This window comes from Tetrao urogallus (genome assembly GCF_951394365.1).
Source record: "Tetrao urogallus genome assembly, chromosome: 7".
NCBI classification, from domain to species: Eukaryota; Metazoa; Chordata; class Aves; order Galliformes; family Phasianidae; genus Tetrao; species Tetrao urogallus.
The window spans coordinates 37,746,821-37,774,471 of NC_136820.1; the positions used below are offsets into that span (position 1 = coordinate 37,746,821).

Sequence of the window (27,651 nt, forward strand, 5' to 3'; positions counted from 1 at the left end):
AGTCATAATTATATTGAATCATTGTCCTTTGTAGTGAAGAGCTGCCTGTGATTCAATTTTGACTGTTCATTTAAAATACATACTGATATTCTTTGTGGGGGAGGAGAGAGGAGTACACAGTAATACTTCACTTTGTGAGCATCTTTTATATATGCTATGTCACAAATCGATTTACTTTGTTACAAAGACAAGTACAATAAACGATCACAAAACAAAAGGGAATATAAATCAGCAAGAGGGGAAAAAAAAAAGGTTTTCCCCAACAGATTTGTAAATCAAAATAAGTATGGCAGAGAAATTTAAAAAGGTTGTTCCAGTTGGCAGGACATTTAGAATTTTCATGTGCAGTAAATGACCAGAAGTGGTGTGAAAACCAAAAAAAGGTCATCAGTTGGCAAGAGGAAGGAGGAAAGAAGAATGAAAGACAAAGATCAATTTACGGAGTGAATTAGAGTAAGCCTGTGGAGAACAAAAACAAGTTGGATTTTGAAATGAATGTGGGGTTCTGCGTGGTTGTTTGAGGATTTGAGTGATATTCACTCCTTCAAGTGCTCGAGATAGGCTGAAGGGGGAAACATTCTGCACAGGCAAAAATAGCAGAAATTGGGTCAGCCAAAGAAAAAAGAGTTACGGTAGTCCTAAGGAAGGAGCTGCAGGCATGGATGACAAGATCGTTTGAGGTGATGTTTCATCCTTTGGACATATTCTGTTTTTACATTTAGCTTGTCGTTTCTCTTCCCTTTCCTTGCGTGCAGTTGTTTGTTTATTGAAAGTTAAGACTTTAACCAAGTGAAATGATGTGTTTCATTTCATAAAATGGGGCTGTTTCTAATCCACGTTCCTGCTGTGACTCATTATAGCATTCTGTCCTATCCAGCTCTACTTAGATTTAAAAATGCTACATTCCAGTATTAACATTTTAAATCCCTCAGACTCCCAAATCATAGGATTTATTTAATTCTCTTTTAAGAAAACTAGTACTTTGGAGGAAAATTTATTAAATGTCTTGAATTTTTGGGAAGGATTATAATTAGGCCGCAAGAGATTTGAATTCCAGCCCTCCTCATTCCATTAACCTTTGAAAGTTAATTTCTGGTAGTGATGAAAGCTGAGGATGGGCTCAGTGTGTTAGTTAGCACTCTAGTTTTCTTGTCAAACTACTAACTTCTGACAATGATGGCAAGTGCTTGTATTAGAAAACAGAAAGCCATGCAGCAGACGGCGCACTGCTTTGAAAGCATATGGCATTATTTTTTCCCTCATTGAGCCCCAGTGTAGAAGTACATGTCAAAACAACATCTATTTTAGAAAGAAAATGGTTAGATCCCATTGTTGATTTACACTCTCTTCACACTTTATGATGAAGTCAAAACTCATGGTAACAAGAGAAGGGAGCTGATTGCAAAGGCTGAATTCATTTAGTTTTAATCCTCGTAACAAATGACGAAAAGTGAGATTCAGTGAGATTAAAACAGGAGCAAAGGAAGCCCAATATTTACCAAATATGCCTGGAAAAGCCACATCCATGGGCACACTCAGCTTCTCCATTAAAGAAACACAGGTTTGCCCGACTGGTGAGTCTATATAGCAAAACAGCTTTTACATCGACTTTTCAGACTAACTCTGCTAAGATATGGAGCAACTCTCAAGGTTTCTGTTTGCCAAGCACCATAATGATTTGCTTTTTAAGGAAACGTTTTTGGTTTATCTGATTCCCTGATCTTTCCAATACTGTAGCACCAGCTCCTGTAAAAGTGCCTGCTCCTTTCCTGAACGAAAAGGAAGACTGAAAAAAATTGTGCTTCTCAAGGCAAAAATGGACTCTGTGAGCAACAATAGCAAATCTGTATGGAAAGCAATAAAAGGGATTTTGGGTAAACATGTTAAACAGTGCGTATGATGTTCTGAAGAGAGTGCATTCAAAGACAAAAAAAAAAAGACAAGTACATTCCCAGAAACATTTCTGGAGCACACTCATTTTCTTTTCCTCAGCATTTAACCCAGAAATTCATATGACCCATCCCTGGAAATATCATCTTGTGGTTTCTGCTTCAAACTATGCACCAGCTGCCTCTTATTCCCAAGCATGTATCAAGGTGCTTCACCAGTAATCTCCACTGGTACATTCCACCTAGGATGGGATAATGTCAAAAACCACATCATTTTCTTTCAGTTCAGCTTTGATCAGACCATTGTGGAGAGCCTGTGTAGCTCTCAAAGCAGGCAGCTCAGAAATTCAGCAGGTATCCTAGAGAGTTAAATCCTCATTCTATAGATCAAGAGAGAAAAAAAAAAAAAACAGCAAAGGAAACGTAACTCTGTATCTCAAATGAGCTCACTCACTGTCAACAGAAAAAAAATGCAGAGGTAACTACTTTTTTGGCTGTGCTGGGTATTACCATTACATGTGATTCTGGAATAACCTAGAGGCCACACAGGCACACGACTCCTGTCAGAAGTCTTCTGAACTAGATGCTGAACAAACAAAACCTTTGCTGTGGTGTTTGATGTCATGGGATGATGGTACATGGTACATGGTATATGGGCTTTGTACCATTTCCACAGCAACCAATTTGGTGTTTTTGTCCTAGGAGTCTTACCTTAGCTTCAACCCAAAAACGCGCCTTTCCTCAGATCAGACATGAATGTATAAAAATTTACTGCAAGCTCTTCCCTATACAGAGCATTCCTCCTTACCTTTATCTTTTTCTTGCTGGAATCCATGATCATTTTCCAATCTGATCCATTGTTGCTGTAGCCAATTTTGAATTTTTTCATGAACACTTTGTTTTCTCGGTGCTTGCCTCCTTGGACAATAATGCCCCTCACTTTCTTTTCTTCACCAAGGTCTATTTGAAGCCATTCATTTGTATATGGATGAGTAGTTGGTGGCAGTGCCCAGCCTGAACGGCTTGTTATAAGGCGAGCATTTTCTGGGATCCAGTTTCTATCAACTTGAGTAGATGCAGTAATCTGAGAGTCAGGTATGAGCCCAGACACCATGCCCAGCATCCCAGAGCAAGGATAATCTACAGAGAAAAAAACAAATGGACTAAACTGTTAATCTGAACAAGCACCAAAGCAGAAACAGGCCATATTGATCATTTCAACTCTGATAAGCTATTTATTACTTTCTTACATGCAAAATAATCTTTTTGGATTTGTATATAATTTTCATTTGTTCAAACATGCACTTCCTAGTTTTGGCAGGAAATGGAAGTACCAAAATACCACAAGTATTTCTGTCCTTATGGGAACCAAAAGAATCAGAAAATCCTATTCTATTCTTGTTTTCTATTCTTTTTGCTCAGTCAAAGAGTGCAGGGTCATATCTGAATTCTAATTTTCCCTAGGGAAAGTTTCCTAAATCAACCAAAAAACAGTTGCAAATTATTTATAATGTTGTTCTGTAGGGAGGTATCTGTGTGATACAAAGGAGTTACATTCCAAAAAGTAATACTGATTATCACTGGGAACATGAATTTATATGTATAGATACTGAAACAGGCTTTAAATCCCGGGGTTTTTACCTTGTAGTGTTTTTAAACGTAGGTATATATGTCTGTTCCTTGGGCAACCTGCTGAGAACAAACTGCAAACAGTAGGCAAGAGAGGGGGACTGAAGGGTAGGAAGGGGAAAAAAAGAGTGGTGTGTATCTGAGGCATTTTGCATGAAGCTGTAGAGTAATTGCATGAAAAGTAATTACACTTTATTTAACTTCTCTGGAACAATATTCTGATAACACTGTACATTTGGGTTGTTGGGTTTTATTTCCTTTCTCATTTTGTTCACATTTCTACAGTCAGACCACAGCACAAATAGTGAAGATGTATTTCACGAACAAAAATAAAAAACACAGCATAGGCACAAGAAATTCCCTTGGTTCTAAAATCCTTCCCCAGACTTACCTGTTATCTTGCAGCCATACACTTCAAATCTCAGCGATACTCCATTTTCCCAGGACATAGGTCTAATTCGTACAAAACGTGTTAAAACTGGTTTGGCAAAAGGTCTGTAAACAACATCAGTGGGATTGCTATTCCCTTGAAAAACCTTTGTGTGGAAAGAAAAGGTTTATATTTGTTAGGTTTTCTTTTAAATGGTGTTTAGATTTCTGTATTTTATAGATACTAGAGACATAAGATCTAACCAGGGTTATTTCTGTGGGAGATGAGAGAAAAATCTTGCATGGGGAAGTATTTCATTAAACTCAGCATAATTTTTGCAGACAGCTAAGCTTTCCTTTGCGAGGAAAAAGATGTTTGGTGATACTGAAAAATAGCCATGTCCCATAGCACGCTGCAGAACACAGCAGGAGAGCTCAAGGCCGTCAGGAGAGCAGGAACTCACCTGAGCACAGCAAGGCCCTGCCCACTCCCTGCCTATGTTAACACCTTCCCAACGCCCAGGCCTCTGTGTGGGACTGGCAGACACTGGTCCTTGCCACCCAAGGATTGCCATGTCCTGGCCAAATGCCTCGCTGCCCAATTAAGGCAATTTGATTACTCAAATGTTTGTAGAACGATGCCAAAAGCTACAAAGCCTCATGCCCAAATTAAAGGTTTGGACTTCAATTAGACCATATAAAAATTCCCTATATGGAATTAAGCTAAAAACACTTTGTTTTGCTGTCCTTAGGTTTCAGAGTTTTTCAGAGTGTGTCATGCAAGCCTTGATCTGATGACCTTCTGGGCTTAACTCCTTTTTAACAAATGCTCAGTCTTTCTTTCTCCTTGCATTCTGAGATAGAAGTCTATTTAAAGTCTATATGGCGGGTTCTGAGATTAGCCTCTGTGTGTCCCCTGAGGCTAACAGTCAAATCAGATAAACAATAAGACTTCCACAAGAAGAGAGAGGATTGTGCTGTTCTTTCATGTTGAGGATCCTGCAAACATGCTCCTTCCTAGCAGAGCTGAGATCTTGCAATGTTCCAGTCCAAAGAAAGTGATTCAGTTTCCTGCTTCTTTCTCACGTAGAGAGGACAAGCTTCCTGTTATTTTCCATAGATACAGTCCCCTCTCTTTTTATAGGAGGTTTTCCCATTTCTTACATACAGTGTCTACTTTCCTGTTTGTTACTTGCAGTAACTGCACTAATTTGGAGCGGAGGCCAGCAGCACACAGCTGCCAGCTCACCAGGCTCAGTTATTTCTTAAATAATTTAATAAAGGGGTTTCATACACAGAAAAAGATTTTAAATGGATCTACATTTACTTTCAGCAGCTATTTTCTTTTTCTCTTGGAAGGACCTGTTGTAGTTCTCTCAAGGTTTGCATCTGATCAAGGAAATGGGTCTCTCAAGGCACCTAACTTGTGAGCGTGCAGTGCAGCGCTGCCATGAGGCCTCCTTAGAATGCTGGCGGCTGCCTGCTTTTGTCATTCCTTCAGCAGCTGAGTCTCCTTCATTGGTTTGGACAAAGCTTTTAGAGGGAGACCAGTGTACAGGTTTTTTTTCCTTGTCCTGATCAACAGCAAAATAAGGTCATTTTAGAAATGTGACCTTTCAAGAAGCCTGTTTTTTTTTTTTTAATAAAGCCTTTGAAAAAGTAAGTGATTTGAGAACGAGTGAAGGACAGCACGTACAACAGAAACTTGTGTAAAATACACTCTTGGAGAATTTACAGATTGAAACTGGTAATGAAAATCAGGCATGGTCTGACTCTGAAAGAGGCATTTGTTCAGGTTACTGGAACCAGAGCCAGAAAACCCTGTGCCTTGTACCCACTGTAGTGTTGGCTCCTCTTGTGACTTTGGGCAAGTCAGTTATTGTACCTTTTTACATCATTACACAGTGCCTACATTGAGGCATTTGACCTTCTGAAGTTCCTTCTCATCTGTAAAACCAGGATAATACCTGTTCAAGAGGCTTTCAAGATTCTTGTTCTTTGTTTCTTTACAAAGTATTTCAAAGAAGAAAGATAAATGTGCTAAACACTGCTACCATTTTGATTAGATAAAAGCAGCAGACTTGGCGTAACACTTACAGATGAATAAGGGACAAACCAGTAACCAAATATTTAGAGTTAGATACAGTTACACTGATAGAGCATAATTTTACACAGCCAATCTGAGTCCTTACAGAAGGGTCACAAAAAAAGCTGTTTTGAGGAGAGACAGCAGAAAGTCTTCTACGTTGCATCAGCCTCCAGCAGCCACTGGGGATGCTGCTCTCAGATGTATCCCAGGTGAGGTGGAATGCAAGTTACAGCCTCACTGAGAGCTGAGACAGAACTGACTTCTCCGTAATGAGCTTTATGTTCATGGTAGTGGATAATGAAGATTTTTCTTACAACTGTCTAAAGCTGGTTCATTGGGAGGTTACAGGGAGCAAATCTGCTGATAAATGGAAAGGTGATAAAAATCTATAAGGATGGAAAGATAAGCCTAATTATCTGCCTGCATGACCCCATCACTGAGATGCTTGAAAGTCTAACAAATTACTAATGGCTTGCTGGCACTCCTGCAAGATAGCAGGACAGATCGGAAAGCAAATGGTATCCTGGGCACCATCAAAAGAGGGGTGGCCAGAAGGGAAGGGAGGTGATTGTCCCCCTCCACTCTGCTTTTGTGAGTCCCCATGTGGAGTTCTGTGTCCAGGTCTGGAGCCCCCAGTGCAAGAAAGACAGGGAACTGTTGGAAAGGGCCCTGGGCAGCCTGGTCTAGTATTAAATGGGGAGGTTGGTGGCCCTGCGTGTGGAAGGGGGGTTGGAGATTCATGATCTTTGAGGTCCCTTCCAACCCTGGCCATTCTGTGACTATGCTGAGGCACCAAAGCAGCGCATATCCAGAGCTTCACCGTATATAAAGGACTGATACATTTTCTAAAAGATTCCCCATAATCTTTTTCTCAAGGTCACATCAGAAATTTCTGTCAATAGGGAAACAGCAGCATACTCTAGGGAAAAGATCCAAACCACTCCAGTTCTGGTGGCTACAATAAGCAAAGCAGAACCTCACACCCTTTCCAGCTGCTGCACACAAATGATTTCTGGGGCCGTTTGCTACTGAGAAAATTGCTGCCTTTTGGATTTGGGATACTGCTAACACTGATCATGCTGATTAAACCTGTGATACCTTATTCCTCTTTTTTTTTTCTCTTTTTTTCCCCTTATTTAACAGCTAAAAGTAACTAAGGAATTCAACAGCCTATTTTTTTTGGCAAAAAAAAGGTAAAAGAGAAAGAACTTACAACAGGCTTGTTTCCTTCCTTCAGTGTAATCCAGTCCTCTCCATTGGAGCTGACATCTACACGGTATGTTTTCAGGTAATATTCTTTCTTTGTCTCTTTTGAGATAGCTCCTTGGGTCCCAATTCCAGAAACGAAGCGGAGAAGGCCCAGATCTACCTGTGGTAGTGAACAAACAGGAATGTGAGGACCATCAGTGCATAAGTGACCCTTCCCATCCCTATGTTTCACAGAGGTAATAGGGGTTTGTATAAAGGAAACTGCAGTATATCGTTGCTAATGACAGTACTAGTCTTCTTTATTGCTAACAGGGCCATCACAGCAGAAAGAAACATTTGCTTGATCAGCTACACACATGGCAGAGGATTTCCTTTATGGAGGAGGAATCAGAAACCCCATCACTGCAACCAGGCACCAGACTGTAGATAAGTTATTTGCAAAGCTCCTCAAGGACCAGTCTGGTGAACAATCTTACTTAATACTTTCATTAACTGTCTTGCATAGACGCAAATGAAATTTGCTGAGGACACAAAGCTACCAGGCATTGTCAATACAGAGGAGAGCCATGCAGTGAAAGCTGAATGACCCTGAGGACTGGATTATTAGAAATGGGATAAAATGTAATAGTACGATATCGAAGTCATGCACTTAGGGAATGATAAAAAGAATTCTGCTGAAGCCTACAAGCTCATCACTTGCAAACAGATGAGGAGAAAAGAATCCCATGGTACATTATTTACTCACATGATAATTATGAATCACTGTGCAATTTTGTTGGGAGAAAGGCAAATGAGTTGCTAGCTTGTACACTATGAGGCATTTGCAGAAAAAAGGAGGCATTAACACAAGTACAATAATTTTGCTCCAACTGACAAATGTAATGAACTTCAAGCTTTACAAAATAATGGCAATTTGAACTTGCTATAGAAATGAATGCTATTGTGTGCACACAAATGCTTGCTAGAGGCCATCTCTCTTCCTCAACCATTCTCTGTCTTTCCCTCATGATATTACAAGTGATTTATATTAACTTCCCCCTCAAAAAAACTATTTCTAATCCAGATCTATGTCATCGTATATAGTCACTGAAGCTGTATGAGTGTAGCTGGGAGGATGATGTGGGGTGCAGGAGCAACACTACTCAAGTCAGCTCTACTGGCAAGAGAAACCTATGTCTCAGAGCACAAGTCCAGATGCCAAATAGCTGAAACTAGGCATGAAACTTTCACACTGTCTGGCTGATGACCACAGCTTTGAAACACTCCATTTCCTTACTGCTTTTCTTTAGCCATAAAAACAAACTTGATAAAATCAAATTCATCACTCTGCTTTCTCCACAGCTGGAACCTTCTCTTTGTTTCCTAAAGCAAATTATTTAAATTCAATACAAATTACACTGTTCACAAAATATTAATCAGAGCAATTAATTCACTTAAACTTGTTGACCAGGCTTTAGGAGCATAATAATAGGTTGATTAATCCTTCTCACATGAATGTCCAGAGAATGTCTCAGTCCTTCTCATTATTTCCAAAGTATGCAGGATGGGGCACATGCATCCCCTGTGTCCCACAGGCATCCTTTTTCCTGGATGTATGTCATATATCCAAAGGCGCTGGAGCAGTTAAATCAACATGCTCTGCATTCTCTCTCAAATGGCTGAAGGAAGTGCTATTGAGGACAGACTGCCTGCTCTCTCAATGCCCATGTCATATGCAAGTCATTCTGAAGTCTTCCAACACAAGAATAGAAGCCTTGTGTGTGACAGATAGAACCAGCTTTCAGCACAAAGCTGCTGCCCCTGCCATGGTTTTTAGGGCTGATGAAGCCTATATGTAACATTTAAGTGTTGGTCTGTAGAGGTGAAATAGTGCAACATTTTGTTATCTCATGATTAAAAAAAAAAAAATCAATCTTAAAAAAATAATAATCAGAGCACAGCCTTACAAAAACAATCAAGTGATTTAAAGTAACTGGAGAGTCTCAGATGTTAGATTGTTGCAATCTGAAAGTTAATGGGGGAATCTGGGCATCATTGCGCTGAGCAATCTCAGCTTAACTTCAAATGCTCTCCAAACTGTACTCTGCTGATTGTAAAGTGTGCTGCGCTGAGTTATGTCCAATACCACATTCACTTCCAGACTGAAGTGCACTTGAAAATCTGGAAGTCTGAGGGAGTGCAGAGCTAAGTTATTTAAATGATCTGCTTCTCTTACAATTTGAAACAGCTCTTCAGTTTTGAAATGATTAGGGTCCCAAGCCTGTACCATTCCAACTGATTTGAAATGATTCTAGTAGGGGCTTTTTAATATACAGTAAGTACTTCATTGTGAATAAAGTCAAGCAATGGCCTATTACAAGAATTCTAGATATTCAAAGCTAAATTAAAATTTAACACTGCGGATTGAGGGGAAGATTTGATTAGTTGATGTCTGAGCGAACAATTACAGCCAGTGGTCTGTGATCACTCAGGCACCTCAGGCTTGTCCCATCACAGAACTTCAGGTGCCCACATTTTGCTAAGGCCCAAATGCTGATATTCAAAACGCTCCTTTAACTCCTGAGGCATTGAAAATCCTGAAACCCATCCATCCCACTGCCCGGAGCAAAATCCTGTACACAGTAAGTTTTGACAGCTACTGTCAGACCTAAAAGCTGACAGAACTCTACAGGTAGGTAGAAATTATCCTGGTGAAAGTTAACAGTGAACTGAGAGAGGGAGACTATGAGTAGGCCTCCAGTTCACTGCCTCCAGCTATGGAAGAAGCAACCTAATTGTGCTCCTTGCGCCAGTAACTGTGACATGGAATACAGCTCTACAGAGGAATTGCTTCTCTCCAGGTGCCTGAAAATAGAATTGTAATACTGAACACCTCTCTGTGGTACCTCTGTGTTTGTAAATCAAACTCTACCTTTACCAATCCTCTCTAAGTGAGGTGATTGAAATAAATTATGTAAAAGAAAACCTGGAAATTGCATGAAACACCTTAAAAGAGCTGTCAAATTAATCTTTAGTAGTCATTTTTTGATGTATTTTGTTCTCTTTCTATTTTTTCAGGGTTGAAGCTCAACCATTTTAACTGCTATTAACAACTGGAACCTGAAGGTACCAGAATGTAGAGGTTGTAAAACAGAGCTCTTTTGTGCTATGTTACCTAGAGGAACCACTGCAGCAGCTCTAGTACAGACGTATCACAAATAGGTAGGAGTTCCTATACTTTTTGGAGGTGTTTGCTCCACAAGTAATTAAATTTCCAATCAGCTCAGTGTGCCTTCTCAACAGAGTGTTAATATGACCAGAGGTAACCCATTTTTTTCATGTCCATTCTTCTCTAGTCACAATGTTAATATGAATCTTTAACAGCTAGCTTTCTGTTTTGGACTTCTTGTCCTTTATTTGTGTTTAGAACTTGTGTTTCATGTTAAAATGAACTGCAGAGATGGTGATGAATCACAGTACTTTTGAAGACGAACATCAAATGCATTTCCCTGCAATTATTTGACATTTAGCTTTCTGCACATATGATAAACAAACATCTGGAATTTATTTTACAGGATGCAAACAATTTTCTAAGTTACTGCATGCTGTATGGTCACGGTCTGAGATAGACAGTTGTCTCCAAGCCTGAAATCACGACGTTTCATTTCCACGAATAGAATTTTTGCTTTAACTAACTGCAATATACTGACAGTCCGTTTTCGAAATCTTGCTTTCCTTCATTCAGATTAAAAAGCTTCTCTCTTCTGGAAAATGGTGCCTTAGGGCCCTATCCAACAAACTATTTTGATAATTGCCTGTGTTGCAATGTGACCGCCTCTATTGGTAAGTACAAGTCTGGGAGCAGACCTACCTACAAGAACGGGCCCCAAGAAATGAGGAATATCTCCAGTGTGTGTTTCTTCTCCAGAAGAAAAATGTTCGTGTAGAAAAGTCCCAGTTTTTCCTATTTCTAAAATCAGTTTATTTCCTGTGAAATCATATTGCAAGACACTATTTCTGCATATGAATTACTTCAACAATATTTATACTGCAATATCTTTTAGCTTCCAGGAAAAATATTTTTAATGCTGTCTTACTGTCTTCAAAATATGTGGGTGGGTGACACACTTGTAAGACACAGATATGCAACGGGTGGCATGCACATTTGATTTTGAGACCATTTAGGGAGAGAGAAAAAGAATAACATTTAGCTCTGCATAATATATCACGCAGCAAATCTTAGCAAAACTGCTGGTTAATGAACAACACACAAAACGCAAGGCACAAAATGAATATTGCTTCTCCCTGTCGTCATACATAACCATGTCATTGTTTGGAAGACTTTATTTTCAGAATGAAAATCTGCCTCCCTAAATAAAATACAGTTGCTGAGTGAGCTGTAGCAAGGGAGCAGTTTCACGAGCTTTTAACACTCCTACTGTAGGTCTGTTCAACAGCCTGAGAAAATAAAGGACAAAGCGCTGGAGTTTGATTAACAACAGGAAGCTTTTTGTTGTGGGCATCTCTTGTGGCTTGAAAAGCTGTATAATCCATCACTTGACACAACACACCAAAGTAAATATTTTTAGAGAACTGTGTCATTTCCCCAGATAGCATACAGTGCTTTGATTTATATTGACTGTTGTGATGCTTCACTGTTCTGTCAAATATTTTAATTAATCAAGAGCTAATCTTTTTCATTTGTTAATCCCATATTTTTTATTAGATGTTGCTGTTGTTTTGACCAATCACATGCTCCCATGATGTACATACAGCTGTCAATTAGTTGCTTTATTTATTGAGCTTTAAGTAAAAAAGATTACAATGCTAAGTAAAAATGGCACAAGCTCTAGTAGAAATTCTGAAAGGAGTTTCACTAATTTGGTTTGAGTGTTATTTCCAAAAGCCTTCATCCCTGAATTGAATTGTCATTGAAAGAGCACAACCCCTTGATTAATGACAGAGTGTAAATATTCATCCTGGGTTTAAGTGAAAGTAGTGAAGGCTTTTGTGCAAAATTCTCATTGGTACTTGTGTCAGCTCCACAAACAAAGCAAGATAAAAATATTGCAGTTGGTAGGATCTCTCCTGAGTCACTGAAGTCTTTCTCATTGACTTTGACAGCAACATCCTGAAAGCCTGACAAGAGAAAGCAGCTAATCATGTGCTCAACTTCTAGCCTGTGCTAAACAACTGCCCTCAGTCAGCATGCTTTACTGAACTGATGCCTATGTGACTTGGCAAAAGTGGGAAGGTAGGAACAAGAAGATGAGCAAATATTCATGCCAAAGAAGAATGCTTGGCAGCAACAAGCAAATGAACTTTCTTTAGCATTTGAAATATTCCTTGCAATCTTTGCCCTCTGCCCAAATGCTTTTCTGAGCAGGAAAAACGTGAGTGTAAAGACTGTGTGCCTGAAGACAAAGAACTGATTCAGAGGAGCCTATCACACTGAGATACTGATGCTGGGACTGCAGTACTGAGTACAGACTTTTTTTTTTTCAGAGGTAGATCAGCTAGTTTCTACAAGAGAAAAGTCAAAATCATCCTGAAAAAGTATGACTAATAGACATAAATGAACCTCAGTCGTCACTATGGGGCTTCCTGGAAAAAGAAAAGATGCAGAAAGTATAAGAAAAATGAAATCCAGAAAGAAAGGGAAAAAAAAGACAAGAAAAAAATGAAAGAAAAGGCCTCTGTGTCTCTGACAGAGAAAAGATAATGCTTGTGTGGGCTGTGTTGCATCTGGATTCATGGCACATTCTCCCACTCTTATGTTAATTTTTTTTTTGCATAAATCAGAAGCAACTAATTAAAAAAGAAATATTTAATTCTGACATGTTCTTTGAACTGGTGTTCCATCTGGTTCTGTTTGAATAGTAAAATCTGCTGTAGTTGTAAAAATTGGCAAGCAGCACTCTGGTAAAGAGAAACAAAAGAGACTCAGTACAGCAGGTTAATACACTAGCATTTCAACTTGAGACATTTCCAGAATTCAGCAAACCAAATCGCTCCAGTATGGAAACTATAAAGATCAAATGTGAAAGAGAAATACTGTGAGTAGGCTGGGAGAAGTGCTGCCACTGGTACACATTAGCTCGGTGTGATGTTTTCAGTGTGGGGCTTGGAAAGGGTCAGTTTAAGAGCAGGGGCAATGCGCTGGTCCCCTGGAAGGGGCTGACTGTGTTGGCGGGTGGAGACAGAGTGCTCCTGCCACTCTTCATGGATTCCAAGCTGCACCTGATGTGGTCTTGTAGGGCTCTGATGTAACATGATCATTATTCAGAAGACTCAGAAAATACCTTCTTTTTAATTTATTTCCTACTTCAAAACTACTTAAAATCTGAACACCAAGTTATGATAACAAAGAGAGGAGAATGTAATAGTATTGGGATTTCTATAGACTCTGGGATACAAGTAATCAGTATCTTGTGCCATTCAAAACCTCTTTGTAGCAATGCAGAGAAAGGCTGATTAACTCCCAGTCCTTTAGAAAAGGATTGTTTTACGTCTTGCAGGAGCATATCTTGCTGTGAAATATTACTTCTTTAAAATGAAAACCTTTGCTTCAGCACTACATTAACTTGCAAATGGATAACCTAAGACATGTACAATGACTTGGTCAAAAAAAGAGGAATGTGAATGGCCCCTTTCTCCAGCTAAGATACTTAGGAACCCTTGCTGAGCCATAAATGAGTCAGGAACGTAATACTTTTAATTAACGTTTTCTGAATACTTATTTGTAATTTACATTTAATTTTAAACCTGAGTTTAATCCTCTGATCTGGAATGAAGACAACTATTTAGTGCAGTCTGAATGTAACCTTCCCCAGTTTGTGTTAGAAACTATAGAAAAGGGAAACTCAATAGCAATACTTGCAGAACCGCTCTTTTCTGAGGGAGGGACATAATTGTAGGACTTCTTTCTCTCCCAACTGTACCAAGCAGCTTATGCACAAATGGGAAATGAGTAATGCAAAGCTTTTCTACCAGACTTCCTCACATGTGAATAACCAGACTCTGGGTGGAAAACACTGAATTTTATCTATGTTTTCTTCTAGCATTTGTTTGCCAGCTACTATCCTGTTGTAATCAGAGGCAGAGGCAGCAAGGCTTGATCTGAAATGTATCTTGGCACTCTAAATGTAAGTACAATATTATACACGCATAAACACATAGGAACTGCCTCTACTTCTTCCTGTTTTGCAGCATACCTATGCTAATCATGTAGGAAGCTCATAAGTGAGGGTGTGATGTGCCATACAGAATTAAACCTCTGCTGTCTCAGACCAGAAAGATTTGACTGTGCAATCACAGATGCAGAGAAAGTGCCTCTGAAATCACTGGAATTTGCTACAAAGTTCGAGCTTTGAGTTTTCTATGTATACAGCAACAAAACGTGGAAAAAATGCCAGTGTCTACGATTTAATATTTTTTAAGCTTAATTTCACTGGGAATTGGAAAAGGTGTATAACCTGTGTCACTTAGAAATATATGTATTTTCTTGTGATCAGTTTTCTCATCTGGGAAAATTGGTGCAGTCTCTTTAAATCAGTCAGTCATCCACGGGAGTCTGCATTCATTTATTCTCTGTTAAATGGAACTGTCAGTTTTGTTGCACCAAAATTCAATTTTCTATTTCATACACATTGTGTATGATGATTTTAATTTACTACTGGGTCACCAAACAAGTCATTGCTATTTTTAAAATATGAGTTTTTGCTACTTTCTAGAGAAAATGTCAGGTAACTGCAGTCAGATGATGTGCGGAAGGGACTGTAAATGCTCAGAGAAAAGGGACTGACATGCCAAGATCATCTTGTTTGGTTCGTTTTTCATAGCTTCAGCTGTTGATGAAGTCCTTCTGAGGCAGGGATCTGGAAGACCTGCTGGTGAGTGCAGTGCTTTTGCATTTGGAAGAGTACAGGGATAGCAGAAGGGATGCACAGGTTGGTGACCACTCGGACAAAATCACAGAAACATCTGAGTTGGAAGGAACCCTCCCACAATGGACAGGAGCACCTACACTAGGCAAGGTGCTCAGAGCCCTGTCCAGCCTGACCTTGAGTGTCTCCAGGGATGGGGCATCCACCACCTCTCTGGGCAACCTATGCCAGTGCCTCACCACCCTTACTGTAAAAAACTTCTTCCTTATATCCAATCTAAATCTCCCCTCTTTTAGTTTGAAACCATTTCCTCTTGTTCTGTCACAACAGATGTTGCTAAAGAGTGTCTCCCCTTTTTTCTTATAGACTCCCTCTAGTGCTTCCCCTGTAGTGCTAAAGCAAAGCACCAGAAGATTGCTTCCTTTCCATTTCTGCCCTTTTCTCAGCAAAGCCTGCTCAGACTTCTGGGATCTCATTTCCAGGGTTTCTTGGGCCAAGGAACATGCCTGGTTTGTGTACTCCCACCCTGTCTCTCTAAAAGTTGCTCTATCTTTAGCCATGCAAAGGGCAAAGCCATTGATTTTTAAGTGCTGTGACTTTGTAAAATAAACACAGGATGTATTTTCTTAGTTAAGCATATCACTGAAAGGGGAAAAACCACTATGGACTGTTAATTTTTACAGCCTGATAACAGCATTTTAAAGTTATTCTATGCTCTGTCAGCCCTCAACCCATAGTCTGAATTTAATAGGATTTGCAATGGAAGACCTGCTGCTTCCTTTGTTAAGGCTGAAAGCCACCTTAGTCTCCATTTCAATCATCTCTAACCTAAATATGACCAGTTAAAATATGCCTAGGTTTTATAAGCAACACGACAAATTAATCTTATCAGCAGCTTCAAAGGATCAACACCAGAAATGAATTTGGCCCAAAGTGTTCAATGCAGGAGGCTGCAGAGGAGAGAAAGACCAGACTGCACAGGTATCACCAGCTGCTGGGAGCTGCGTGCAAACAGGGCTGCGGAAGAGCCAGGCACTCCTGAAAGCAAAGGAACCCAACTTTGGCTTAACAATTTCTTGACTGTCAGCTGTGCTTTCTCTGCTTATAGGCTTTGTTTATCAGACAGCTATGAAGTTCCAGTGATGTTTTTTTAAAGAATTTTTTAAAGCCTTGAACAAAAATGTTAAAGCTGAAGCAAAAGTGGAAGTATTTCTCTAATTATATATATATATATGTATATATATGTGTGTATATATACATATATATATATGTATTTTTTTTTTTTTGGTGAGAAGAAGATAAGTTGCTAATAAATGGGGAAGGACCCACAGGACTCATGAACTCTTCAGCCTCGTACTGCAGTGCAGGTGTGGAATGAGTGAATAAAACCACACAATCGTCTCTGCAAAGCACTCAGCAGTGCACCTATCATCTCCAGCCCGAGGTCAGCCCTGTGAGAGCAGAGACCTTTAGCTCAGTAACAACTCTGCCTATTATAACATGCCTCAGCTGCGTGTTCCTACCCAAGACTGTGTTTTTAGCCACTACATTTAGTCATTTAACTTCTAGCCTTGAGCTCTGCTTTCCCTGCAGCCCGACACCTGCCTGGTCTTGTAGATTAATTTATTTCTGCTGGACTTGGAAAAAAAAATCTCCTTTTGAGATACCTTCCCTCACCTCTGTGTAGAGCATGGGCTCAGAGGAACAGACATGTTGTGGTGTGGGATAGGTAAGGCTGCCTCAGCCCACACAAGCTCTGCAGACCCTCCAGGAGAGCTCCCCTGACAAGCAGAATGGCACAAACAACTGATTTTTTGCCTTCATGGCAGTTAAAAATATCATTGAGCAATATCAAATGGTTTGAGTCAAGCTAAACACATGAGCATGATTGGGAAGAAAAAAGAAGAATCATTCTGTTTCTAATGTTTTCAAGCGGCTTTAATTTCTGTGAAAGAAAGTAGAAGAAAAAAATGCTTTCATTAAAAAAAAAAAAACAAAAAACATTTAGTTTAAAAACATATTTAAAGGTTTTAATTTCTTTGCCTCCTGAAATGAACTATTTTGTGAAAGTGAGATAAATTTACAAGATTATTTTAGTAGCTGCTGATTCAGTGCTTTTGCTGGACTCATTTTTAATTTGCTACCTCAGCTCTAAAGGGCCATCTGTCTTGCAGCCATTGAGGGGATGTAGGGCTGGACTGGGAAGTGGATGCATAGGTAATTACGGAGTTATATACAAACTGCTCAGATCTCTGCATAATGGATCCCCTGAAAGAAGTGCAACTATTATAATGATTAGGCTGGTGGTGGAGACTCGGAGGGTCTCTGCTTCTGCTGCTCCACCATATGCTGCATGCAGGATTGCTCGAAGCCACGCAGGACTCCCCTCTGTACCTGGGCTGATGCAGAAACATGTCAGTGGGATGCAGCAATGCTTTTCCTCTAAACAGCATTTTGCACCTGCACTTCTGGAGCAAAAAGACTGCCAGTGGTTGCACACAGCACTCTGAGCATACCTCCAGCCTCCCCAGAGTGATAAATCTATGGCTGGGAACTTTGTGGTACTAAAATAGCTCTTAAAATCTTTTGAATAACAATAAAAAACAACAACAAAAAAAAACTTCACACTTTGCAGGGCCCTTTTAGTTCTCCCTCTCCCTCTTGCCTAATTTCAGTACTTGCCTTTGAGAAACTGTACCATTTATTCCCATGTCACAGTAAATAAAGGTACGAATGCATCCTGCTGGGTCAATTAACCCCAGTTCTGCACTGTGTCACAGTCTGTACTGTTGTGATTTCCAGAAAGGAATATTCTTTTGTCATTCTTTGCCCATGTGCAAACACATGTTAAGACTATAAGATAACTGTGACACTCTTCCACATAAAGCTAACTCTGCTTTTTGTAATTGCTGAAGTACAGTTATGAACTGTAAAATGACATGATCCAAATACATGACTTGCATTCTGAAGTGGTAGGGAAGACAAAGGACTGGCAGGTTTTGTGCTTTCATGTCAGTGTTCTCCCTAATGATGGGCAAGCCCTGCCATGAAGCCTCTGAGCCTCAGTTCTCAGGCAGTCCTTCAAAGGCCAGAAGTGGGTTTCCCAGGTTTCCCATTATTCTATGCAGAAATATGATGTACTTCACTGCAATATCAAACTCCAAAAGAAGCAGAAATAACAGCAGTAGAAGCAAAGGCAGTGTTGATTTGCACTTCCTTGAGCTTTCACGTGAAATATTTAGATAAGCTCACTCAGGAAAGTCAACCTGAGCAGCTGCCTGATGTAAGAATAAACCTGTTACTGAAACAAATGTGCTGTGCAGAAGCAATATAAATACTGACTACATTTTTAAGTGAATACCTGATAAGGAGATAGGCTATGACACTGATGAAAGGTCGAGACACCAAATGATAAACTGTGATTATTTTCAGAAGTGCTGCAGGAATAAATCTATATTAATCTATATACCAGTTTACATCAACGGTGCATGTTTCTGTGTTTCACTTACAAAGGAGCAAGTAATGAAGAAGGTAGGTTACTGCAAATTTAAAGGAATGAAGACAAATGTGGACGAAAAATTCCACCTCAGAGGTCCCTCTCATTCTGGTGAAGCACTGTATACATGGAAGTGTTTTAAATCAATGGAAGTATATTTTCCTTGCATGGGAGAGTTTGTGTTAAATAAACAACTGATATTTCAATCAGTGGAGGCGAGGGGATCCCCCAGGTTGCTTTGTGAGGAGGCCCGTTCGTACTCCAGAGACCTCACTGCTGCAGAATGCAGAAGGATAGTTTTACACTGGGTCGGCTGCTGTTTTTAGGGCTGGCTGGGATGGAGGATGGCCCTGTGCAAGCCTGGGTGCCCGAGGCATGATGCTGGGAGGAGGTCTGAGTGGCAGGCAGGGATCTGGGCAAGTAGGCTGGGATCTGGGAGCCTTCTGGGCCAGACCTGCTCTCTGCAGGCCTCCAACCTGGCCATTCCATTGCCCCGCTGGAAAACCTAGTACACAGATTTGGACCGGATTAACCATTTCTGTCATGTTAGCCAGAATGCACAATATGGAATTCATCGTAGTGTATGGCCCTGTGTCAGCTGCAGAATGACAGATAATACCCAATCCAGAGTATAATGTCTATTTATGTTAACCCTCTGTTAACCTTTTGGAACAAATCTGAACTAGCAGAGTGTGTTTATACCAGATTAGTGCCTTTTGTCTTGTGGCTGCAAAGTTTTGATCTGGTTCTAGATTCTTAAAGCTAGATTTATGGTTTTGTTGAACTCCAGTCATAATACGAACTGAAGATGTTGTGCAAACACATCTTTGCTATCTGGGCAAACTGGGGGTCAATGAGTGACAAATGATGCCACCTAGAAACTATCACTCAGCTCGGTGGGAGCATAAAGATTCGTGCCATAAGCATTAGGAGAAAGATTTTGTCAGAAAGCACACAGATGCTGCAGTAAAAGTACCCAGAAGGTGTTGCTCCTTGTGGGTTTGAAAACCCACATCATTATGAGAATTGATGATAGCACAAGTTCCAGTGACCCTGTTAATAGGCAATCAGTTTCCCTTCAAAACCACACACACATGGGGCTCAAGTATCTGCCTACAGCCCTGCCCATGTGGGCCACTGCCACCACCCATATGGCCTAGAAATGCAAAGGATTTCCATGCACAGCACCTATGGCTCCTGCTCCAGGGCTTCAAAGGTAAGATGCAGAAAGTTCCCTAATTGCAAAGATTTCACGTACTGCCTGTTCAGATGTGCGTAAACATAACTGCCATTCTTAAATGCAAACATTAAATCTACTCTGTAAAAGCACAATTACTGCTGCCATGGCAGAAATCAGTTGTCCCTTTTGAAGGAATGCCTTGAAAATGCAATCATAAAATCCCTGCACGTTATGGATTTCATTAACATTGTACTCCCCTAGGATTCCCAATTGCACAATAACAGCAGTTCTTTAAATTTTAAATACCACAGACAGGAACAGTTTCACTAAAACCAGATGTGAAACCCTTGTGCTGGCCTTCTTACTGGTTCTAAGTACTGAAACTGGCTGGTAATTGATACCTATTAACATGTTTGTTGTTCAGATTACAGAAATGGAAACACTATACTATTTTTCCTGTGAAAGGATACGTTAATGAGGGACAATGACTTACAATGCAATGTCAGTACTCTGCTCTTGATTAAATTAAAGGGTTGTTTTTTTTTAAATTTATTTTAAATTATGCTATTTCACACTGTCAGGCAGCTCAGTGTATAAAACCTCAGTGTAATAAACAGGGATGTTTAGCTTAAGTTTGAAGAGCTAATAACATTCCATATGACAATAAACTAACTTTATGCTTATTTTTGACAACCTTTGTCTCATGCATATCTTTAGTCTGTTCATATTAGAAAATCCACAGACTTTATTAATGTGATTTTAAAGAAATTCAATCTGGAGTGACTCTGTTTCTGATTATGGAGTCACTCCAAATCTCGAGTCAGTTATTTTAAAAAGTGTGTTTGAGGGTAAAAAAAAAAAAAGGAGAAGGTACCACGCAGACTGATGGTATGACTGTGCTACTGATATTTTGAATCTAAGCTCTGACATTTACTTCAAAACAAGAAAGGAGTGGACATACAGCTTTCATTTTGCAGAGCCTGGCAAGCAGGCAGCACTCAGATGCGCCCAGGAGCTCGTGCTCTGTCAGCCACAAAGGAGCCACCCAGTTTTTCTACCAAAGAATGGATTTCACGTTCACAGATGGAATTCATGCAAATCCATTGCTAACAGCAAGCCAAAGCTATTTTCCTAATTATTTTTAGTGAAATGGTCCAAAAGACGTCAACACCTCAAAGGAGACAATCATATCACATGCCCTCTAGACGTCCTCTATAGATACCAATCTCCCTTTGCTGATACTTAACTGAGGTTTTCTGTTTCTTTTGTCTTAGCAAAAACATTAACCTTGAAGGGAGGGGTAAAAGGAAGGGAAAGGAGAACTATAATATTTCCCTTATACAAAAAATGATACACTAAGGAAATTACTATTTGGAGCTGAATTTTCAAGCTGTTTTGCCCACGTATAATTGTACATATCTCAAATATATGCCCTAGTTGTATATGCGTATTGGCAGTTTAAAGGCAGACACTGCTACTTAACCAGCTGCAGTGTGTGCAGGTATGCAAACCTGCAAACGTGAACTGATTAATGAATAGTAAGATACATAAAATCCCTAACTCTCAGACGATGGCATAAAGGCAGAAATTTTCACTTTAAAAGTTTCAAGTTCAGTATTGCTGTATACTTCAGCTTGTTTTTTCCCACTGAATATTTTCCAGAGGTCTTGCAGCGTCCCACAAAAATCTGTTTACGTTGTACTGCACAAAAGCAAAAACTGTGTAAATGACTAATTTACAACAGCATACAGAACCACACAGAACAAAGTGATCTCAGTCCTTCATACACAAGTGCCTCCCTCCTTTTAGAAAATATTATGATTTTTTTTCAATGGGTAATTTCAGAGTGTTTTATTAGTTGCATGTCCTTGGTTGTTTGTCTGTAAGCTCTTATGGATATGAACATCTGTTCCTGCAGATATTTGTGTAGAGGAAACATGGGCTTTCATTACCATATCCAGATACAAACTCGCAATACGTGCTCGCTGCCAATGGCATCAAGCCTTTGTAGATGGCTTTTCCCATGCGCAAGGACACTGCTACCAAGGTACTTGGTGGTCTGAAGTATTTAGCGTCCATTTGAAGACTGTCAATTAACTTTAACAGGAAAGCATCAAGAATGCTTGGAGGCTTGAATTATCAATGAGTGTTGAATTAAATGCTAATAAATAAATAATTATAATTCATATCTTTCTCACACAAATGGAACCAAAGATGTGTCAAGCCATTGTACATTGAGAAAGGCCAGAGGATGGCAAGTCCCCAAACTATGGTTGCTTCTACTACGCAGACAATGAATGGTAGGATAATGAGACACTACACAGGATGAGTGGAATGATTAACAGTTCTGCAGCATGTGTAAAGCACACATAGTCAACACAATGAATCTGCAAGCAGTATTTTGTAGGCTTGATCCTGCAAACACAACCTATCTCCACTGTAAAGACTGCTACAGTTCTGGCACAAAGTCTGCCTCAGGGCTGCTTGTACTCTCATAATGGTTTTTGGGCACTGTTCTAGCGCTAGAACACTCCAGGAAGTGGTTCATGCTGCCTTTTTCAAATCAAGGGCTTGGTGAAGTAGGTGAGAACTGTGGCTTGAGCAGGACAGCATACAAATAACCACCAACTTCTTGACTGATGGGGTAGCTGAAAGCAGCATAAAGGTGCTCTAAATTTTGTTTGGTGATTGTTTCTGCCCTGGGCACTCTGGTTTATGGCAAAACACAAGGGAGGGTGAGAAATTTCTGGTTAGGAGGCTTGAGGTACCCTTACTGTTTTAAGCATAAATCCCCAAGTGGCTTGGATTCTGTGAAGCATTTGTTATTAAAGAAGTTAATAGTTAAAAAAGTCCTTTGAAATTTTTTCTAAGAAAGGCCTAGTTCTAACTGAAAGGATTAAGCTATATGTATATGTATATGGTCATCATAACTTACTAAAGTTAATAAGCACATAGAACACATGAATGAGATTTGACAAGCTTTCTTGTTTTGATTATCCAGCCATAAATGTGGAAGTGACGGTAGAAAAGAAGGAAATAATAAAAAAAAAATCAGTGGCCCTCTGACCAGATGAAACACATGGACTTTGATTCTGATGCATTCCATCCTTTTTCTACAAGCATTCCACGGATTTCAAGCAGCAATGATTAATAACAAGCCTAGCACTTAGAGAAGAGTAGGGAGATTTTAATATTTATTCCTAAGTAAAGAAGAAGGATCAAGAGATTTTTTTTTTGCCTCTCTGAAGCCTGATTAGGTCCATCAACAAGAGCTCAGGATGTGTAGGGGCCCCCAGGCAGGACCATTGTGTGCCAAGGATCAGAAATGAAAGATTTCCCCTTCTTTCCCTCCTTTACTAACTACTGCTCAACACGTTTTTAAGCTCTCTTGCAGACAGCAAACCTCAAAGGAAACACTGATGTGAACATTCTTATTGACAACTAATGAGACCTTTTTTATATGTCAGTTAGCAGTTTCCTATAGAAAACAACAGGAGCAGGAGAAATGTTTCAAATACATGAACAAACTTTCAATATTTGTAATATTAATCTAATATGCATGAACCTTTCTCGTTTTATTTATTTCTTAATTTATTTTTAACAGAAGAAAAGAAAACTAGATCACAACTAAGGAGTCAACCTACATAATCAAGGTAAATCAGTATTCTTCACCTAATGAAATAAATACTGGTGTGCTACTATAGTTTATTATTTGCATACAGTAACTCATACGAACAACTTTAACCTGTTCAGGGATCATGCACCATGAAAATAAGGACCTGCAACAACCTTCAGTGGACCCACTGACCTCAAGGAAGCTCTTCATGGGGACAAGTGTTTGCAGGATTGCTATTGCTCCTGTCCCATCAGATCAAAGCTGAGGCAGGCAATCATGCTAAATACTGCTTTGCTTAAGGATGTGAAGAACTGCCACTAGACAGATACCAGTAAACTCACCTTCTGCTTAAGATAGTCTAGAAAGGACCTGAGTCTTCTGAGGTGAAATCTGAGTGCATGAAAACACCATGCCATATTAATGCTTAACTATAATCAGCTTGAGACATAGCACATGCTCAGTTTACTGCGACATTCCACTTTAAGTGCATGTTAAACTAATATTGACTTTTCCACTAAACCAAAATCTGCTATTTGTGCCCAGAAGACTGAAAAACAATAGAAGGGGGAAGCAGAAGAATTAATCTTCCTGACCTTTTTTTTTTATAGCTCTGGGAGTCAGTTTTTCTGTGTGTTTAATAGGGAATGCGAACTATTCACTTGCAGTGATTCTTAGATTATGTAGGACTACTTCATACTGCTGTATTATTTTCCTTTTTCTTTTGCATTCTTCGCATTCAGTAAACTCCATAAGGTATCAACAATATCTTTAAAGCATTATCTTTTTACCTGTATCCATTCTCTGACAGAATCTTCCCCTGGGGTCCATCCATTTTCAGGATAATTGAGCCGGGACCTTTCTGAAGACCAGATAGCACTGTACTGGGAGGAGACAGTGATTTGATCAGAGTGAATTTCTCCTGACTCCATACCTAGAGGTTCCATGCACTGGAAATCTGAAGAAAAATAAATTACCATCATTACTATGGTCAGGTTTTTGGATTTATTTTTATGTGACTTTGAATTCTTTAGCAACTTTAAGTGAAGCAATATGGAACTTGTGGTGCCATTCTTAATATTGTCATTCAAGTTGCCATGGCAATTCCTACAATAATAATGCCATACAAATATTTTTAGACCAGTGTTGTAGTCATTTCAGGATAGGACAATAGAATTTTCTTTTCTATGGCAGCAGAGGCACTTCTGTAAATTCACAATACAAAACAATGTATGTTCAACCCATAATTATGCACAAAGCCAGGAAAGACAAACTAGATGACTGTACAAAATAATTCAATTTTAGAACTACATATATACTCCAGTACAAAAAGTATAAAATGTTTCAAAATGTTATTAAAATTGCAGCAGTTCTCTTTTGATCCTGGACGCTGGAAGGAAACAGACCAACAAAATTTGAATCCAGTTCAGAAGAGTATTGACACGAAGGAATCACCACCTCTTCTGTAATGTGCTGCATTTTTAATGAGCTGACCATATCCATCCAGTCTCTTTCTATACACACAAAAATTACCTAGATAACTTAGAATCATATATATACCTTAGATAACTTAGAATTGACAATGTTGTCAATATTGGGAGCTCAAAGGCTGATAGTGCATGGAGTCTAAATTCTCTCACTCTTCAGAAATACTACTGTTGAAGCAACAGAGACTAGTGGCTTTAGATGGATCCTCACACCCAGCTGCATATGGACCTTTGTCAAAGGCTTACCACCTTAAGGGCAAAAGAAAAGAGCATATGCCTGCACTACAGTTTGGGGAATTAATCACTGATAGCTTAAGACAAACGGCCAGCACATGAATCTGAAAGAAAGAACTTCATTTCCAACAGAGAGGTGGGTGCTTAGCCAAAGGTTTCAGAACCACTAGATACTGTTGGCTGGATTCAGTACTGAATTCAGGACTGAGATGCATTTTCATGATAGTATGGGAAACCTGATCTGCTGCTGCTTCTGATTCATCTCATATGTTGAACAAATGCAAACTTGAGTTTTGAGATGTATAGCTCACTGCTTTTGGGCATTCGACCCAAAAAGGAGGATAACTGAATTATCAGCTTTGCTGGTGAAATCACATTCTCCATGGTGTACCAAGCATTTCCCCCTTTTTCACAGAATCACAGAATCACCCGGGTTGGAAGGGACCTCAAGGATCATGTAGTTCCAACCCCCCTGCCTAGCAGGGCCACCAAACATACACATTTAGATCAGGTTGCCCAGGACCCCGTCCAACCTGGCCTTGAACACGTCCAAGGACGGGGCATCCACAACCTCCCTGGGCAGCCCGTTCCAGGGCCTAACCACTCTCCTCGTAAAGAACTTCCCCCTAACATCCAACCTAAATCTTCCCTCCTTCCTTTTTGTGCTGCTAAAGAACATTAGAGGCCTTTGCTGAGGTATTGAAACTGTAGCATGTTAGCATAAGTCTTCTTAGGTAAGACTTCTTACATCAGTGTTAATCCTCTTCTGTTCAGAATCAGAAGGCCACTACAAAGGACCCAAGGCATGATAGGTCAGAGTCATATTAAAATATCTGAAAAGGAGATGTCCAGTTTGATGGATGCTTTCCCATCCATGCCAGTTGGGTATGCCCTGTTACCTCCTGCTGGCTATGAATGTACAAGGAAGAAATTGAAGATGCAAAGCAGAGAAAAGGTGGGGAGAAACTGGAATAATTTCTCTTTGTCAATTTTTCCTTTGTTCTGTCTTTGATTAAACAACTACATCAACTCTGAATCTGCACAAAACTCAGTCACAGAATGGAGAGAGTTTGATTTAAAGTGTGTATTTTATCATGTAACAAAGCAAGGAAATCTGCAAGGACATAACATAACATAGCCCATTATTTTCCTGCATCTCCCTCTCTTGATTTCATTCTCTGTCCAAGCAGCAAGCACGAAAATGAGGCAACTGGGAGAAAAATAATAGACAGAGAACAAAGCTTAGGTAGCTTATGAAATGGTTTAACAAGTGCATGTATATTAAATGGGTTCTTTTTATTCATGAAATCGATCGTCAAAGCTTATTCCACATAATAAAAGAAGGCTTTGGATAGTGCGTTCATTGTACATGCTTCATTGTTTTAATGCAACTGTTCAATTGCTCAGCATTCCTGTGTTTCCTTGGTCAGCAGAGGCTTTAATAACTGTTTCAACTTCCTGGCAATACTGAGGAATAAGGCTGTCAGAGGAACTCTGCTTCTTGCACATTTTTTTCAAAGTGTAGCTGGTCTTAAAGAAAAAAAAAGACAAAGATAGGAAAAAGGAAAAAAAAAAAAAGGAAGAAAAAGCAGGACAGCAAAACAGAACCAACCCTCCCCTATCATCTTATTTATTTAAGGTTTCTTTAAAGTTTCATGCAACACCTGGTGTGCAAGAAGACATAACAGAGAATATTTTCCAAGAAGCTCTGCAGGATGGATAAATACTGACCTTCCAATACACTGCTCTGCGACACGCTGTAGTTTGCTGAAAATCCCTCTTTTGCTATTGCACTGTCAGTGTAAAATACCATTGAAAGAATCCCTGTTGAAGAACGGACGCGGCCTGGGTTGTTCTGCCCACAATAACGTCCTATGTGCGGGCCAACTGCAAAGAGACAGAGTACAATGGTAAACGAGCACTTCTACTACAACAATAGATGATGCTACAATAGCCTCCTACAGAGATTCCCTCAGCAGGAGTAAGTGAAACTCCACAATAGCTTAAAATAACAGCCTCATCAATAACTTAGCAATGAACAATAAATTGCTTATCCTGCCCCAGTAGTCTTGCTTCTAAAATGTTCCAGATAGCACTCCATAAAACCTCAGAAAACATAAAGAATCAGGATTTCAAAATGTGTCCTTAAAGTGCACAGAAAGGGTAACGATGCACAAAATTACACGTACAAAACAGCAGAACTATTTTCCAAGAGTGACTGAAGCAACTATTTATGACAAGGACATTGAAATGGCCTGATTTGCCCACATAGCCTACAAGATGCTGAACACTCTTCGCTCTGGTTAAAGTGCAAACAGCATCTTTCAGGATTTCTGCCCAATACTGCAGCCAATCTCTTAATTTTAGAGCAAATTTAGAAAAACATTTTTGTACTCATATTGAGCCAAAGACCAAATTCTCTTTTTCCCTTCCTATTTAGACCTTCAGCACATCCTCATGGATCTTTCACTTATATGCTCAATGCTAAATAATACCGTAGAAGAATTCAGGTGGAAAATACTAATCCATTCAATAGCGGAAAGATTTCTTAAGTGGAACTCCTTGTCACAGAACTAGTACACATACATGAT

General features: G+C 39.6%; 1 protein-coding gene across 2 annotated transcripts in view; it reads right to left on the reverse strand.

Annotated features, from left to right (window-relative positions):
* NRP1 (neuropilin 1) overlaps positions 1 to 27,651 on the reverse strand; it is a gene marked incomplete at both ends in the record, with an annotated part of 105,412 nt that overhangs the window by 21,806 nt on the left and 55,955 nt on the right. For both annotated transcript variants that reach the window (XM_079538041.1, XM_079538040.1), the window contains 5 exons: positions 2,698 to 3,029; positions 3,910 to 4,054; positions 7,190 to 7,345; positions 24,131 to 24,297; positions 26,792 to 26,947. In XM_079538041.1, coding sequence (XP_079394167.1) covers positions 2,698 to 3,029; positions 3,910 to 4,054; positions 7,190 to 7,345; positions 24,131 to 24,297; positions 26,792 to 26,947 — 956 coding nt within the window. The remainder of the gene's footprint in view (positions 1 to 2,697; positions 3,030 to 3,909; positions 4,055 to 7,189; positions 7,346 to 24,130; positions 24,298 to 26,791; positions 26,948 to 27,651) is intronic.